Source organism: Taeniopygia guttata, chromosome 2 (assembly GCF_048771995.1).
Source record: "Taeniopygia guttata chromosome 2, bTaeGut7.mat, whole genome shotgun sequence".
NCBI classification, from domain to species: Eukaryota; Metazoa; Chordata; class Aves; order Passeriformes; family Estrildidae; genus Taeniopygia; species Taeniopygia guttata.
The window spans coordinates 43654129-43671776 of NC_133026.1; the positions used below are offsets into that span (position 1 = coordinate 43654129).

The 17648-nt window shown below is 38.0% G+C and overlaps 1 protein-coding gene across 3 annotated transcripts in view; it reads right to left on the reverse strand.

Moving 5' to 3' along the window:
- NPHP3 (nephrocystin 3) overlaps window positions 1–17271 on the reverse strand; it is a 29897-nt gene extending 12626 nt beyond the window's left edge. For 2 of the 3 annotated variants that reach the window (XM_030265087.4, XM_030265088.4), the window contains exons 1-19: window positions 16732–17235; window positions 15999–16124; window positions 14644–14794; window positions 13738–13890; window positions 12387–12520; window positions 11976–12136; window positions 10412–10559; window positions 9816–9890; window positions 9137–9316; window positions 7681–7784; window positions 6880–6994; window positions 5680–5823; window positions 5049–5146; window positions 4473–4575; window positions 3769–3851; window positions 2609–2747; window positions 1630–1794; window positions 1050–1147; window positions 96–218 (exon numbers count right to left, since the gene is read on the reverse strand). In XM_030265087.4, the coding sequence (XP_030120947.4) occupies window positions 96–218; window positions 1050–1147; window positions 1630–1794; window positions 2609–2747; window positions 3769–3851; window positions 4473–4575; window positions 5049–5146; window positions 5680–5823; window positions 6880–6994; window positions 7681–7784; window positions 9137–9316; window positions 9816–9890; window positions 10412–10559; window positions 11976–12136; window positions 12387–12520; window positions 13738–13890; window positions 14644–14794; window positions 15999–16124; window positions 16732–17085 (2654 nt within the window). In that variant the 5' untranslated portion in view covers window positions 17086–17235. Of the gene's footprint in view, window positions 1–95; window positions 219–1049; window positions 1148–1629; window positions 1795–2608; window positions 2748–3768; window positions 3852–4472; window positions 4576–5048; window positions 5147–5679; window positions 5824–6879; window positions 6995–7680; window positions 7785–9136; window positions 9317–9815; window positions 9891–10411; window positions 10560–11975; window positions 12137–12386; window positions 12521–13737; window positions 13891–14643; window positions 14795–15998; window positions 16125–16731 lie in introns of all 3 variants that reach the window. The other variant, XM_030265086.4, reaches the window with a different exon arrangement.
- Between the last annotated feature and the right edge of the window lie 377 nt (window positions 17272–17648).

Genomic DNA, 17648 nt, shown 5'->3' on the forward strand with positions numbered 1-17648 from the left:
AGCTCTACTATTTATTTGAATCTGTCACTTTCCGATTTATATTGAAAAAAAAAATGAAATGCTTATAATGGCCAAAGCAGTTTCTACCTTTGTACCTTTTGTAAAGGTTTTGGGACACAAAGAGATTCAAAAGACACTTGTGTAGCTTTTGCTTATCTCCCTGCTGTTGGAAGAGCCAGGGAAGTTCATCTGCACTTCTCCAAGTCACTCGGTCTTGACTATTGAAAGAAAAACAAATGAAAATTAAAACTCCGACAGGCCTAACATCTTGTCAATTTGCTGTGAAAACCAGGCAAGCATACAATTTCCACACCTGAATGTCAGAACAGGTTACTCTAAGACCTGTGCACTCCATTTTCTTATATGTTCATTTTAATTTCACTTCAGAAGGCACTGGAACCCCCAGGCACTCCACAGGAAGCTGCTTCTCCATCCCGTATGGACTAATCTATGCCTGCCAGCAGGACTGCAGCCCTGCAGGAGCCCACTGTCTTTTTGTGCCTCCTTTGTCTGGCACACTGTGGCCCTCTTGGCTTCCTGCTATGCAACAATAGATGCTTGGAGGAGCAATAAACGGCAGCCCACAGCTGGGACTCAGGTAACTCAGGATGTAAATGCAAATGAGTTTTCAAACTGGATATGAACTTGTAGATGTTCAGCTGTTCTACCAGATCTCCTCTTATCTATGTGCTAATTGCTTGCTGAAGACCGTGGTTTTCTGCTTCAAGTCCCAAGCAAACTCAAATTTCCTAGCATTTACTGGGAGTTAAAAATCCATATGGGGTTGGAAACCACAAAATAACTGATATGGTATTAATTCATGCCCTACATTTCCCCATGATCACTTTATCATATGCCCATTCCCTTTCACAGACCTCATTCTTTTCCAAGACTAAAAGCTATCAATAAGTAAACTTTTAAACTGACAATTTTGCATAGTTATTTTGCCATAATAATTTACTAAACTCAAAGAAAATATATGAAGAAACCAAAATATCTGTGAGGTATGAAATCTGCAATTTAGCACTTCTTGAAGAATTCTGACCTACCTTAACTGCATGGTGAAATATTCCACTAGTCTTTGTCTATAGGCAGAAATAACATTTTCACCTGCTTCCATATACTCTAGTTTTACCATCTCCCATGCCTGAAAGAGAGTATAATTAAAAGAAAGAGAATGCACTTAATTTGTTTAAGTGCTGATGATACACAGGGTGATGAAACACATCTCATGCTGTAGAACTAAAAATCTTTCAATGACAAAAGCACTACAAACAAATTGTCCTACATTAGATCACGGCTCTGGTGTGGTTATTCAAGCAGTATTCCTTTCTCTTTCAATTCTTGTTTTTTTGGGAAGCCAATGTTTTCTAGGATGCATGGAGTTAACAATTAATAGATTAGAAATTTACAAAAGGTTTGAAAGGCCAGATTTTCATCAATACTGGTTTATCATAGCTCTGGTAGTTTTTAAGATCTTTCTATAGCTGACCACATGTTAAGGAGAATGGATGAGCAAACATACATTTCAAGGCCTAAATAGCTAACAACAGAACTTTTCTAAAAAAACAGGGCTTGGAGTCAGGGGTTGGAGCTTCACTTGCACATGTTTAGCATTACAAACTTTACCTGGAGGTGCTGGAACTTCAGCAAACCACAGCCATATGTCAGCAGACACATTTTGTGCAGGCTATGAAGGAGTGAGGCCAGCACTGCAGAAGTCAGCTCAGGATAAAGCTCCATCAGCTCTGATTCACTCACCCCATTGTGGCTGACACCAATGACACACAGTATCTGCATGAAGCAGTAAACAAGATTTCATACAGTTAGCAATATTTCCTGTAGAGCTTAGTTACACTGAAATCTAAAGAAAAAGACTGTTTATCACTGAGATAACTGTATAACCAAAAATTTTATAGCCAAAACCCTGCCTATACACACCCTTTCCCTCTACACAAAGAAGATACTTCGGTGTTAATGGTTTAATATTCTAATAGATAAAGAATCAAATGGGACACTCTGGGACAAAAAAATGGCTCCTCAGACTTTCCTCTATCACACTGGGAGAGAGTAACTCCATAATCATGAGGAATTTTCATCTAAGTAAAATATGCTGAGGGTCTTTATGCAGCCAGAACCAAAGTAGCAAGTAAGAGTATTGTGTCCTAATTAAAAAAAATGTTTTGCACAAGAGGGAAATTCTGCAAAGGTAGGAAGAGGAGTCAGAAATGTAATAAGTAATGTCTGTATTCACAAGCCACCATGTTTTGATTGCATTTACTATGCTCAATGTCATTAATCACTAGATCATGGTAGTAATCAGCAAGGAAGTGCTAATTCTGTATCACATCATAGGAAAAAATCCTGCTTTATTCTGTGAGACAACAGCTCACTTGATATTTAACACAAAGCAGTCATACATTCTATAGTTATGCAACAGATGTAATCAATTTAATTAAATTGTCCCTTCTATAATAATAATATACAATAATCTCTGAATCATACATATGAACTAAGATAAATTTGTATTTACTTTTAAGTTAAGAAAAGCTCTTTACAGGGAAGAGTATTCATTACCTGTAGAAACCATGATGCATTCTCTGCTTACCTCTCTCAAAAGATCTTTCTCTTTATCACTCTGCAATGATTCCTGAATTGATCTCAGAACAAGCCTGTACAGTGACACCGTGTCTTGACACTGGCAACACTGCTGAAGAATCTCATCAATATTTCCTGTATTTCCAACACTGAGCAGAAGGACAAAAAGGGTAAGGTTTAACATATTTAATTTGGCTGAGTTAGATTGATTTGAAACTACAGAAGCGCTCTATCTCAAATATTCTTTGGATTCCTACTGGGTTCAAAAGGTGCACAGCACCTGGTGAGATTTAAACACAGAAGAGGTGAGTTCTTGCAAGCCAATTTCTGTCATATTGTCTGATTTTTCTAAACAGCTGCAACAGTTTTATTAAATAACCTAGGATGCAGTGTTCTTTTCTTCAGCAGGAGTACAAGTAAGAACATCAGGATGGATAAAGATAAAACCACATGCTGCTATTTCATTTAATGCATTTACAAAGCAAGTTTTCAGGAGAAATTAAGTCTTCTAGAACACAAAACGTGAACAAAAATAATGAAATCAGTCACCCGGAGTAAATTACCAATTAGTGTATCATCTTCTGGGAGTCTCTTAACTAATAATGTATCTTTTTCAACAAGATGAAGTCTAGGTTAATAAGAAGCCAATGCACTTATTAGGTATTTTCTTGCACAACAGGGAAGATTAATTTTCTCCACAGCAGGAATTACAAGGCTAAGGACCATATGCAGGAAGTTAAACTAAGCAGTTGTTGAACTTCCTTGTGGCATTAAAAATCTATGGGGCAAACTCTGTGGTACATCAGTAAATACAACACACCTGAATTTAACTGTTTAACAACACAATACCAGCATCCTCCAAGTACCTTTAAAAACCACTGAAGCAACTGATACACACATAAAGAAGAACAAATTAAAATAAAATAGAAATAGAAGAGCTGAAAACAAGTAGATATAACTACTTGGATTCACTTAGTATCAAACTGGCGACTTCACACTCTTTGGTTTCTGTTCCTGTTCCATTCAGAGTCACTGAAGAGTAAAACTTCTCCATCATTTTTCTTAACAGGATTAATTCTGTATCAAATGAAAGCATTTCAAAAGGCTAACCTACTTGAAGTCTTCTAATCTAGTGATGACCATAGTAATTTCCAAAACACCTCAACTTACCAAGCAATGGTTTTGCCCAAGAGAGTGACATACAAAGCATTGCAAGTTGTGGCAGAACGGCAATGTCTCTCAAGCTTCTTCTCCTACAACATTTTAAATAATCATCTGTGAACTGAGATGAAACTAACCATACAAATAAAACACTCACTGTCTGAGAAGAAAACAAAACTTCTAGATATTCTTCTATCTGGAACATCTGAAGATTATACCACAGTAAGTAGTACACAAAATACTGCACACATTTCCAGCTATAGGAGCATATGAGTGAAAATCTCTTTGAATTTAAGATGAAGAGTTAGGGTCTAACATTATATCTCAACATGAAGGTTACCTTACAGAATCAGTCTCAAGGGCAAAGGTAAAATACTGACTTTCCCAATTTCTCAGTGATTGTTACAGTATTATGCAAAAAGAATTCATTAAAACATAATTAAACCTTCTGGTGTTCTAAAATAAAATATCACATTTACAGCAGTATGTACAACTGCACAGCTTTTCTGTTAAAAAGTTGTGTTGTTCCATCTGTGTTTCAGGGCTATGAGCCATGGGGTAAAAATACTCAAACTTCATGCTATCTTGAACAATCATATTTAGTTAGTTAAATATAATGTTTTACTCTGGCAGCTGGGCTTATTTAATCTTTCCATGTTTTCATTAAAAGTTATACTAGAGTAAGGTATTTTAGAAAACTGCGACAGACATACCTGTTCTTTAGTCAATTTAACATTTGCAGAGTTACATTCTGCACTAATGAGAGATTTCACATCTTTGGAATTCAGTGGATCAAGATGAAGAGTGGGCCATAACCTTTGGTAAGAGAGAACAAAGCCATATTTGAACCTTATTAGATAGCACAAAAAAGTAAAAAAAGACATCAGTGTTCCAGGGCTTTTTAAAGATTTATATCAAAGCAGTAATTGAAGCTGTTCCCCTGCTACTATGAAATTCATCTGAAGCAGAATTTACACTTTTAGCCTTATCCTGAATCTACATCATGGTATTGCAGTTCTTGATGTGCATCTGACTGCATTTAGTATCATTTTTCATACAGTTATGTGGATAGATCCATCACAGTAAAAAAAAAATCTGGTTTTTCAACAGCTAAAATCTGTCATTGCAGCTAAAATAGAGACGCTTTCATTTTCCTCATAGATTGCAAAATCTTACCCTATTAAATCTCCACATCTTGACAAATCTATCTGCTCTTCAATGAGTAACTGCAATTTGAAATAATAATTCTAAGCCAGGATACTTTGACACATCACGGAAATATAACATACCTCCACGCCTGCGGACAGGTTTCTACATTCACTGATACAATCACTCTCACGTTCACTGGCAGTGGATCTATCAACCACTTCATATGCTTTTCAGCTTGCTTAAAAACAAATTTTCATTTGTTAACACAGAGGTTGTTCAAAACAATGCCAGAAGTTGCTATGTTTCATTAACTGTGCAATCCGGAGTCTTAAATTCTCCAGTGTCCCTTAAAATCTTTCATGATCTGGTCCTCTAGGCAGTACTAAATGACCCACTTATACATATCAGCATAACTGTACACTAAATAAAGCAGATAGAATGCTATTGTTGAAATGTTCACCTCATAAAAACAAGGCTATTTACATGCCCAATAAGTCAGCTCACAGCCTTGAATCTTTGGACAAGTAATGTAACCAGACTGCTCAAAAACAAAGGTTTAAAGATAAAATTTAGAAGAAAAATACCAAAACAACCCTAAAAAAATTTATCTACAAAAATAACTCAACTGTTCTTTTTACAAAACTATTTTCTCTATGTTCTCTCCAGAGCAAAGCAAACACTAATATTTTTTTTACATAGCTATGGTTGAACCTATTATAATAGTCAAGACTCCTGTTAGACTGAGAAATGGCAAAAATATTGAAAACATACCTGTATTTGATCAATAGAGTCAATAATTATAATAATGCTGCCTTGATGGCGTGCAGAAAGTTTTTCCAGCCAACGGGGAAACTCTTCCAGAAGTTTAGCTGGATCGAAAGTCAGAGGTGATACTAACCAAGAGTGTTGCATAAGCTGCAGAATTATAAACATGGTCAAGAAATTATACTTTAAAAATCAGCTAGGATAGTTGAAAGAAGTCTTAGAATATTGAAAATGGAAAAAAAAAAATCAGTTCTGACCCCTTAACTCACCTCCCCCCCAAAAAAACTCTATGTGATTTGGGGGCAATTTTTCTAGTCAAGTTCACACACAATTATTTTCTTCTAGTTTATGCAGAAAGATGGCATATGCAGAACAAAGAATATTTCTTGAACTCGGTGTGTAAATTCTAGAGAGACAACCTTTACACAACAGACAAGAAATATGAAGACTTAAAGGACTTGAAGTTGCACAGATTAAACAGGCAAACATCTAAGATAGATGAGAAAACTGCACGGATAGCAGAACTGAATTCATTTTTCTACAGGTTTTAGTACTGTGAGGCCTTAGTGCCACACTTGAGATGGAAAAAGTAAGTTCAGACCCTGGCACAAAAATGATCCTTCTTATTCGCCATATACTCAGCACACAATTAAAAATAAACCAATATAGGAGAGAGCCTAATCTAGGAACAAGATGGTGCCAAGTGGCCAATACAGCCTCGGGTTTCTAAGCGCACAGACACAAGACGTACGACCTGCCTCTCTCATTGACCAGATGGCAGGGAATTTTGTAAGGAGTATAATTATATGGTTTTATAAGTCATCGATATAGGTCACTGAAAACATAACTGCTAATGCTGATCTATTATGAATATCCCAGAGATGCTATTTAGTTGAGCTACATTAAGTGTACAGGATCAGATTCCCCTCATTCTATAATGCCTTACATTTTATAGACTCACAGAAGAGTTTGGATTAGAAGGAGCTTTAAAAGCCCACCTAGTCAGATTCCCTGCAATGAGCAGGGGCATCTTCAACCAGACCAGGTTTCCCAGAGCCCCGACTGATCTGAACCTGAATATTTTTCCACTACATTTGTACTACTTTTCACTGATGCTGAAAATTTTGCAGAAAATGTTATCTTTGCACACACAAGCACACATACAGACACACAAAGATGCAATTCAGGGCATATATTTAGCATTACCTTCAGAGTAAGGCGCTTAATTATCAATGCAGATTCTGAACTGGTAGACATGGGCCTTCCAACAAAATGGTAAAGAATGAGAGTGTTTGGTGAATGCTTCTGCTGTAATTGAATCCTAATGAAAGAAGAGAAGAAAAAAATAAGACTCACAGACTGTAATTTTGCAAATAGATCTCCAACAAAAAACATCATTTTTGCTAAAGTAGATAGAGTATCTTAGCTACATATGTTCCATGTTTATCTTAGAAAACCAAATAGACATTTCCTGAGGTATAATTGAACTTCTAATGTCAAATTCCATTTTTGCTTTCGCCATTACTGATAGTAAGTAGCAAGTGTCCTTCCTGGCACTGAATAGTCATGTGCCACTAAGCTTTTAAAAAGCAAAGACACCATCAATTTATTTTTATGATAGCAAATTTTGTCATAGCATACAAGTGACCATAAAATTCGATGGTCTATGAAAAATTATGAGGATTCTTTCTTTATTTCAGACTCTTCTTGTGTACTACAGAAGGGCAATACTATTGAGCTATCAAAACCACATTGTAATGCTGTGCAAAGACAGATGTGTAAGTGATGTCTTATCATAAGGTGTTGCAGCTGGCGTCAGGGAGCTGTCAAAGGCAGTCCAGATGAAATTAGCAACTCAAATACCACAAATCATTCCAGCATGCTTAATAACATCAGCACTTTGTAAATACCCCCATTTTACCTCTTATTAATGACACAATGTTTGAAATGTAATGGAAACTTTTTTCTTAAATTTCATTCATATAAAGAAAAATACATTTAAACTACCATTTTGACAGAAGGAGAGATTTCCCAGAGCCTGGTCCTCCTGATACAAGAAGTGGTGGAATTGGTGCTGGTGCTGCTACTAGGTCATTCAGACGTTCAAAATACTACAAAAAAGAAGCAATCATTATAAATAGTCCAGTGTTTAAGGAAGAAATATAGTGCCTGGTATTGTAAACCATTTCAATTCAAAATGCATGTACCAGTTTATTAAGGTAAAGGAGCAACTACTGAAATGCAATATAATACAAGTGTAAACAGATGTTGCAAGGAAACACTTAAACCATAGAATTTTTTCTCTCTTTTTAAAAAAGTGTATAACTAATTAACACTTTCTTCAAAACTCTGTTTAAAATGTAATCTTCAGTGTTAATAAACTGAATTAGTGTTATTATAGTAAAGCAACAGTGTTCTGGTTTTGTTCAGGCTTCCTTGCCCTCCCTTTCTCCAAACTACTCCACTATACTGGATATGGTTGCCAGGAAAAAGCTGGCATCTGCCACGAATGACTATTTTCAGCATACAAAAGCATACAAAAGAAGGCTTTCTTACAGCATATTAATGTCCAAAAATATTGCAGCAGATGACAAAATGAATCAAAGCAAAACACCTTTCACCTGCTTGGGAGAACTATGTCTTCAAAGTAAAAGGTGTATTTAGATATACATTGATATTTTTCTTTAATGTTCTGTTATTCGATTGCTCTACAACATAGTAAAGATGGTACAATCCCCCAAACCATTACCAATATAGGAATGGTGAAGTAAAATAATATATTGTGCTAGTAAAATAAGGGTACTAAGAATTTAAATGCATGCTTTTGTTACATTGCCAAAATAAACTACTGCACCACACTCTGTGATGACTTTAACATTTATCCTCCTACATTCATATCTTCCAACATGTAACTATTCCTGATACTCACAACTTGGAAAGTTTAAAAAAGTTATTTCCAGTAATGAGTAAGTACTGAGGTATTCAGCAGCTCTCCACTATAAAGTTTCCTTTGTTCTTTTACGGCTGTATGATGAGATGAAATCTTTTCATTAACTATCTCCAAAAGACCTAACTCCAGGTGTCAAGAAAGAGACTGAATTTCCTCAGGGAAAAATAAAAGAGAAATAAAAAAAAATAGAAGAAGACAAAATAGATAGAGTGTTTCCTATTGATGACCAACATCTAAGAGGATGCTCTGCTTCTGGCACACTGTTATAGTGCTTTTCTCCAGTGCAGGCACAACTACTTCTTCATCAATGTCATTCAACAACACACCAACTGGCATCTCTCCCAGAAAAGAAATATGCCATCTATATCAGACATATGGCTTCTTCCAGCACAAGGAGTGATAGCCTTAAGGATGGTCTCAGACACAGCTTCTGTAGAAATGCATCTTGCCCAACAAGGGATAAAAGTGAATGATTATTTTCTCTTCATCTATATACCTTTACAATGTACTCACTTTCTCAAATCCCAGCTCACATGTTGAATTAGAGGCCTGCTGAAAAGCTTCCATCTGTTCTTGTTCATCATGTGCATCCCACAATACATCACCAAAAATTTCTTCTTCAGGAGCAGTGGAGTCTTCCTTATTTCCCAAATCCTTGCCTTCTAGGTCTGTCATTTCACACCCCAATATATCCTAAGTAAAAAATAATTACATGGAGAAAACTGCAACTACATAGCAAGCACATTTGCTGTTAGTCTCAGTATGAGTGTGGCTCTACTAACACCAATATGCTCACTGCCTTGAAGGGTAGCATAGAACATAAATAAATAAACAATTAAATGAAACTAAGTCAACTCTGAACACACAGGTCTCAAGACATTGATTTTAAATATCTCACAGTAGAAACCACAAGGAGAGGACATATCTATGATATGGATAAAGAGAAATTAAAAGCTAAGTTAGACCCATAAATAGAACCTTTTCCCATGGTCCAGCGTTTCTGTCCATAAAAGCACTGTTCAGTTTGGGGTTTTATTTTCCACTTGCACATTTCCTTGCTTGCCAGATATTAACAATAAAATGGAGCGATACTTTGAATCACACCTAAGTACCACATAGTAATCACACTGATGTAATTTAAAATCATTAATCAGCATAGGCATAAAAAGCTAAAATGCATGATGTACTTTACCTGTTTAATTATTTTTTCCACACAATTATAGATTTCATATGCTCCTTCCTCCATACCTCCAACATGGTCAATCATCTGCAAAAGTAAATCGAAAAGCATGACACAACTCTGAATCCAACTGAGAACAATATTTAGGACTTCCAACAAAAACATTCTGGAACACATTTAAATTCCATTCTCTTGCCTTCCTTAGGTAAGATTCACTTTGCCTAAGAATTTTTAGCATCTAGTTTCAGCTATTCTCAACTTTTGTCTCTGTGGAGGAAAATAGATCATAACTGATCTATTTTTAGGCATCAGGATTCTCTCTAGACATATACTTCATTCCCTTTCGTGGCTACAGAGGCACTTTGCCATTTGAATGTCTAAATACAGGTAAGAAATTCTAACCTTAGAGCATAGCCATTTTTTTCAGTGAAAATGCAGTGGCTTTTTTTTCTCCCCTGCTTATGAAAATTTCGTAACATTCATAAATTTCAGCTTCATCGATCTGCTCACAGAATGAGCAGCCAGAGCAATGAGTGCAATGCAATTTCTTCTAAAATCTGGGACTATTAGCATGTAGTGTTGTTTATAGCAATTTTTAAATGCCATACCTTTGCTTTGTTCATGCAAGAAATTTGCTCAATTAACTGCTGCACTGAGACTGAACTGACTTTGCCATCCTCCCTTCTGTGGTAAATTAACCGGGGCTTTTCTTCTGGATTTCTCAAGAAGGCTTCTTCACAGTCCTCCAACAAACAACTAGATTGGAAATCAGCATTCTTGTGCTATATTACACTGCTGTAGTAAACAGTTCAATCAACACATGCTCCGAAGATGAGTTTCACTGCAAAATCTAATTCAAAAGTCATATCTATTTATAGCAAAAAGCAATCAAATACTTCAACAGAGAATTTGAGAAAAATTCTGAAGCAAGATAAAGCTAAAAGAGAGATTTATGTTACTTGTACCAAAACCAGCAAAACAATGTATTAATTTTTATGATTACTGATTTGTAAATGTAAAGCTGTTTTTCCTGTCATACCAATACACAAAGTGAAAGGAATTGCCTTGCATGGAAAGAACATGGTTTCACATACGATTAATAAGCATCATAGATATGCTTTGCTATCAGTTATCTGAAGGTTCTGTTCTATTTTTGATCTTTTTAGGAAGAGTCCTTTAGTATTTGTCAGATGTCTTGGGTGACAGTCTTTCAATTTATAGTATTTTAAAAGGTGAATTTGACACCTCCAAATTCAAAAGCACTTTGCATTTATATATGTGAATGATATCCATGGATATTTATTGCTGTTCCACAGAAGGAACTATATTACTTGGAGATGCTGACAATAGCAGACAGGATTGCTCAAATATTACCATCTTTACACAAGCACCACAATTTTCATCAGAGTTATTGTAAGATAAATTCTCTAAATTAATACTTCTGGGCTTTTTTTTCCCCTGCATATTTTGTTCTTACACATTTGTGCTCCACATACACAAAACTGGGTTATTTGGCAACAGCATATAATGCATAACAGTAACATTCCTAACACAATTTAAAAATATCCCTCCTTTGGTTTATTTTCTTTAGTGAATCATGCTTTTTCTTCTAGAAGGTTAAGAAATTACTCACTGAACAAACAGACCACATTCCATCACTATTTGTCATGAAACATCATGACTTCAGTAAATCAAAACTGTCAAAAGATAGCATAAGGTAACACACAGGAGAGCCATGACATTAGTCTGAAAGACAGCCAAGACCAGGAACTATGTGATAGAATAAACCCCAAATACTATGGACAGGAGTAAGGCTAGATAAGCAAAAGAAAAACACTGAGGACACTGACATCAGCCATCTTGTATTCCTAAGACATAGCCACATGCGCAACAGAGAGATGCTCTTGGAAGCCAAACATTTCTGTATGTTACTAAGACATTGTTCAAGCTGTATTTTAAGAGAATTTGTAGCTACAAGAAAAATAAAATGGTACAAAGCTGATACATTCTTTTAAGTGTCTGCACTAGCAAACCTGAAGTTTGAAGTAGTATCACTTTGAAGTAACTAGCTTAGGAAACATACTGAGCAAAGCATCCATACATTTTAATAAGCTATGCAGTCTGCATAAATTACAAGTTGCCATTTGTTTCACCAGTCTGGAAAATACTCACCTTGGCAAAGTTAAATGCAGGAGCAAAATGACTAAAGAACTTTTTTCAATTTCCCATTTTCTTACATCCTGAAGAGGCCTTTCATTCTCTGTTGAAAAATTAACAACTTGAAAGAAGTACCCCATTGTTTCACAGACTCTCTGAAGTTTTGGGGAGTAGTTCTGAAAGCAAATGTGAGCAACAGTGCTCTATTACTAACCATGCATAGCACTAAGGATCTACCAAACAAATCTCAGTTTCTTTTATCTAAGAAGCTTGTTGCCCTGAAGCCCTTGACAATATTTTCACTGATTTCACTGAAATCAGACTATACCTACTAAAGCTTTCACAGAGTATTAGACAAATTTCTGAACCAGCATCACACTGGAAACAAGACAGCATGTAAGTGAGCACAGGTGTAGGGGTACTCACTCTAATGAAGATGGACACTTCTGGCTGAGTCTCATCAGTACTGATAATGTAACATCTTACTGTGTTACTCCACAGCGAGTGGGAAAACAGAGGAGTAACCTGCAATAAACTGGCAACAGCAGCATCCCAATCATCTGCCAATGGAAAAAGCCCCAAAATGAAGTCTTAAGACATCTTCACATGTCATCACACTGCATAACAGTTAAGTCATCACCTCTTAACATCAAGAATACTACATTTTATTTAAAATAGCAGTAGTGTTTTTACTCAATTATTTAAATTTTACAAATTTTCAGAACTCATGCCATTTGATAATGTCACACAATTTGATAATGTGGCAAAATAAAAGTGTTAAATATATTATCATCACAATAATATTTCCTTTAAAAAGGATTGATGAAATGTTTCCACAAAATTAAGCTGATAGCGTTATTGTAAAATAAGTACCAATATGCAGGAATAATAAATTCACTCATAACCAAACATTTCTTTTCCTTCAGATCTATTTCAATTAGACCATGTGAACAAATGACAGCAAAAAACTGTGGGAACTTCCTCTTCTGGAATAAAAATCCATTGCTTCCTGTAGCATTGTACGTTTATTCCCTACAGAAGCAATGAGTTTTAAAACTTTCTTAGATTCTTCATTTTGTGACTGGTCATTCTTTCAAGATAGGAATAGGTCCTCTTCTCAGGACCACACAGGTTGATGAAAGGCTTAGTGTATGAAGTTGGATCCGTCACAGGGAAGACCCACCCCTCCCACTTTGCAGGCACAGACTTCTGAATCAGACAGAGCCTGAAGGATTGAACTAAAAGGGAAAAACTGCCAGCAAAGTCAACTATATGCAGAAGAGGTTCTAGAGCCAGGACAACAGTGAAGGAAACCAGAGCATCAGAAGCCAATTTACAAGAGACCACTTGGGAAACAAAGTTCAAAAGCAGTAATTATTGACAAGAAAATATCAAGCACTGATTTACATAACAACTGTACACCCTGGTCTTACAATCAGATTTCCATAAGTGGCCTCCTAGGCAGAGTCAAAGTCCATGCAAAATCAATGAACAAAACATTGACACAAATATGATGTTCATACCCAGGAACACAAAGCAGTGGTAACTGTTTGCTAAAATCACTGCTGCACATAGTCATATATATAGTCATCACATACATTCAACATAACTTATCTACATTTCCTTTTATTTTTACAAAGAATTCCAAATAATACTTTGGTTAAATTACCCAAGAATAGACAGAAAAGGATCTAAGAAGGAACAGAGTTACTTAAGCATAGTTGAAAAAATTCCACAGACACCTACAATCCCTGCAAGATAACTTACCCTTACTTACCTCTGTTTATATTTGCAAATGGTCCCTCGACATCTATGGAACTATGAGCAAATTCAGGCCCTCTGAAAGACTGCTGAAGTTGCATCATGCTACCCATGGATGGCTCACTTCCCAACACTCCTCCATTCCAGTATTCAGATTGTGCCCCTGTAGCTAAGGATTGGAAAAAGGACAAAAAACCCTCTTCATTGTACCTACACAAGGAAAATTGTCAGTGCTAAATACTCCAGCCATATGACATTGACCATATTTTTTTTTTCCTTCAGCAGATTTCCTCACACTTTTTTGTGCTGTAGCTCTAAATGGTTGCTTGTCCAAAGTTAATGGGAATCCATGACACCAAAGACTGAGGGTATTTCCTAATATTTGCTATTACATAGATTGCTCATATACCCATCTGAACCATTTCCATGCTATTAAATTCCTCATACAGCATATATAAGGTTTTGTACCTACTTTTTCTTTATTAAAGATCTAATTCTGCTGTTCTGGAACACACACCAGCTGACACTGGCATATGTCATCATCCAAGGTGTCTTAAGATTCCCTCTAGATTAAGGTGTGATTTTTGGATATGCTGGAGAATCATCTCTCAGATATAGAATTAAAAAACTCAGAAAAGACTAGAAAACTCAGAACAGTTCATGGAACAACTATTAAAAAGTGTTCAAGTTACTGTGTCTAGACAGTACTCTGTCTTTCATTTATTCATTTTTAATACTAGAAATGTGAGGTTCCCACAATCTAAAGGTTTGTTGTTTTTACCCTTCAAACTACTTTAAGTTGCTTTTCATCTGGATTAATAAAACTTTTTTTTTCAAAACAACATAAATATCTGTCTTCTGTTTTACTATTTGGAGACTTCAGTCATGGTCCAACATAAAGTATTGGGGATGAAATTCTCACCTGTAACATCTGTACAATTATCGTCAGAATCAGACTCTTCAGGATCAAACACTTGGATCCCCTGGGCCTGCAGTCTCTGGAGTTTTGCTTCTAGCTCTCGTTTGGCCCTCAGTAAGTCCTGAATCTCATTTTCCTTAGTTTCTCTAAAAATCTATCAGCAGGAAGGAAAAAAAAATCAGTATATTCCTGAGCTCATGTTATCTAATTTCAATAGGAAAAGTAATTCATTTACCAGGCAAAGGCATGAAAATGTGAATCTGAAGCCATCATGAATCAGAAATGAGCAGGAAACCATAGTTTAACATTATCTATTTTTAAAATTTTACCATTGTAAACCTTAGCATACCATTGTTATAGAAGCCTCCATTAGCATGTTCATTATAAATTAAAACAACTTTTTATTTTTTAAACTTTATTGTCTTCTAAAATTGCTACATGTAACCTTTCAAAGGTTCCCTTTTATTCTTCCATTTATTTGTTTACAATTACATATGATCTTTAATTTACATTTTATTATTGCAGAAATTTAAATTACTTGTGACAGAAATTGATCAAGCATCTCCAGCTGTCCTGTAACTTATTACCATCATGTGGGAAAGAAAACATGAATCTAGTTTTAAATTCAAAGAAATTAAGTAGTCTTCAAGTTTCATTTTCTTAAATAAGGTCAGAATCAATCCTCTTTTTATATATCTGACAAACATGAACTACATGTAGCTACAGACAACTAAAATGAAGGACATAAAGAACCTTGAAAACAGTGAAAAACTAGGACCTACTGCCCTGTTTTGGGTGGCAAAAGTATCATCTGCAGCAAAGGAAAAGTAGAAACATCTGCCTGGCCTTTCAAGTCATCTCTGCAGAGTGCAAACTGCCTCTAAGTATCATATTTTTGTAGTCAAGAGATGCACCAATACACATTTTTAAAAAAATGTAAGCTAGAGGCATTGCACCTTACAATTCAAGATACAAAATTATTCAGAAATAATGGAACTCTGTGTTCATACATTCATTAGGCATGTATCAATTTGCAGCTCATTTTCTTGTCACTCTCAAATATGAATATACTTCTGTGTTCAAATTCAATGCAGAAATTTAATTTATGATGTATGACTTCATATTCTCCTTTCAAAAATTATAAAGTTATTTCATATTTTTTTCCTCTTAGTCTTACAGAGAGATTTCAGTAGGATTATTTTAATGGAAATGGGCAGCTACAGCTATGACACTCTAAGGTGTCTTTAAGGAGAGGCCCTCATGAAAACTATTGGAAAAGGGTTCGTTTGGGGAATGTGAACAAGTGACATCCAATCTTTTTTGGTCATTTTCCCAGGAATAGAAAAGTCAAACCATACCTTGAATTGCCTTTTGACCTTGTCTCGATCATGTTCAAAAGTAGCAGCTCTTTCCATGGCTTGGTATTTAGCTTCTAATGCACTTTCTTTCTCTCTAAGTATTTTCTGGTATGTTTTCTGAAGTGCCTGAAAACATTTAGTATTTCATTTTTTTCAGAGTTTTATTAGCAATAAGAGGTTTTAGATTTCTTTTCAGGTCTGACTACAGTATTATCACAGCACCCTACATCTCTCCTTACTGTAGGGCAGCCAGAATCAGAGAATATTCTGAGTTGCAAGGGAACCACAAGGACCATCGCGTCCAACTCCTGGTCCTGCACAGGATATTCCAACAGTCACAGCACCTGCCTGACAGCATTGTCGAAACACTTCTTGAACTCTGTCAGGCTGGTGCTGTGAGCACTTCCCTGAGGGGTCTGTTCCAGTGCCCAACCACCTTCTGGGTGAGGAACCTTTTTTACTATCCTGCTTAAGCCTCCCCTGGCACAACTTCAGGCCGTTCCCTGTCTCAGGTCGCCACAGCCGCGCAGGGTGCGGTCCCCATGCCCAGAAGAGCACTTTGACAGCATCCCGATGGCTCATCAGGAGAGCACCGGGACACCAGTTCCCCAGCACCTCGCCTTCCCTCGCACCCGTCACCTCCTTGCCATGGCTTTCCCCAGGAAGCGGGAGGAGCCCTTGGCAGCCCCACTTGGCTGCTCAGTGCCCGCACCCGCGGGGCAGCGGGCGCTACCTGCAGCTCGGCGCGCAGCCGCTTGTTCTCCCTGTCCAGCTTGGCCTCCTTCTTCACCATGGAGGCCACCTCGTTGTTCTTGCTGACGCGGAAGATCTCGTACTCCTTCCTCAGGCGCTCGTACTCGGCCACGCACTCCAGCTCCTGCACCGAGGCCGTCGACTTGAAGCTGGCGCCGATGAGGCCGCCGGGCCGGGAGCCGCCGACGCGGCGCAGGGACCCGCGCAGCAGCCGCGCCTTGGGCTTCACCTCCACCGGGATCTCGCAGGCCTCGCCGCCGCCGCCGCCGTACGTGTCCTCGATCACCTCGCCCACCGCGCCCGCCGGGCTCACCAGGGACGACGCCGTGCCCATGGCCCGCGTCCGCCCGGGCGAGGCTCTAACACCGAGCCCGGGGCTCGGTGCCCCCGGGGGGACCTGGCGGCGGGGCCGTGCCCGGCGCGGAGCCTCCCCGGCGGCGGCCGCGAGCCATGGTCCGGTCCTTGCGGCCGCCGGACGAGGAAGGCAGAGCGGGAGGAAGCTGCCCCGCGGGCCGCCTCTCTCCCTCACTCCCTCCCTCCCTCTCCCGGCCGCTCCCGCCCCGTCCCGTCCCGCGGCGGCTCCCGGCCCGGGAACGCGGCTGGAGCAGCCCGGGAGCGGGGAGCATCTGCCGCCGCTGCAGGCGGGGGAAAAGCAGAGAGGGAGAGCCGGAGGGGCTGGCGGTGGGATTCTGCTGCTCTCAGCTAAAAGTGACGGCGTTTTAGGGTTTTGCTGCTAAAAACGAGCTAATGCGAGGTCCCAGCAAACTTTCCCATTCCCGCTGCCACCATCTCAGCCTCGTCGGGGATGATTTATCAAAAAGAAAGAAAAAGTTCCCATTTTCTCTTCACCGCGTCTATTTCTCCACAAGTGTCTATTTCTAATCTCTCTGTCACCTG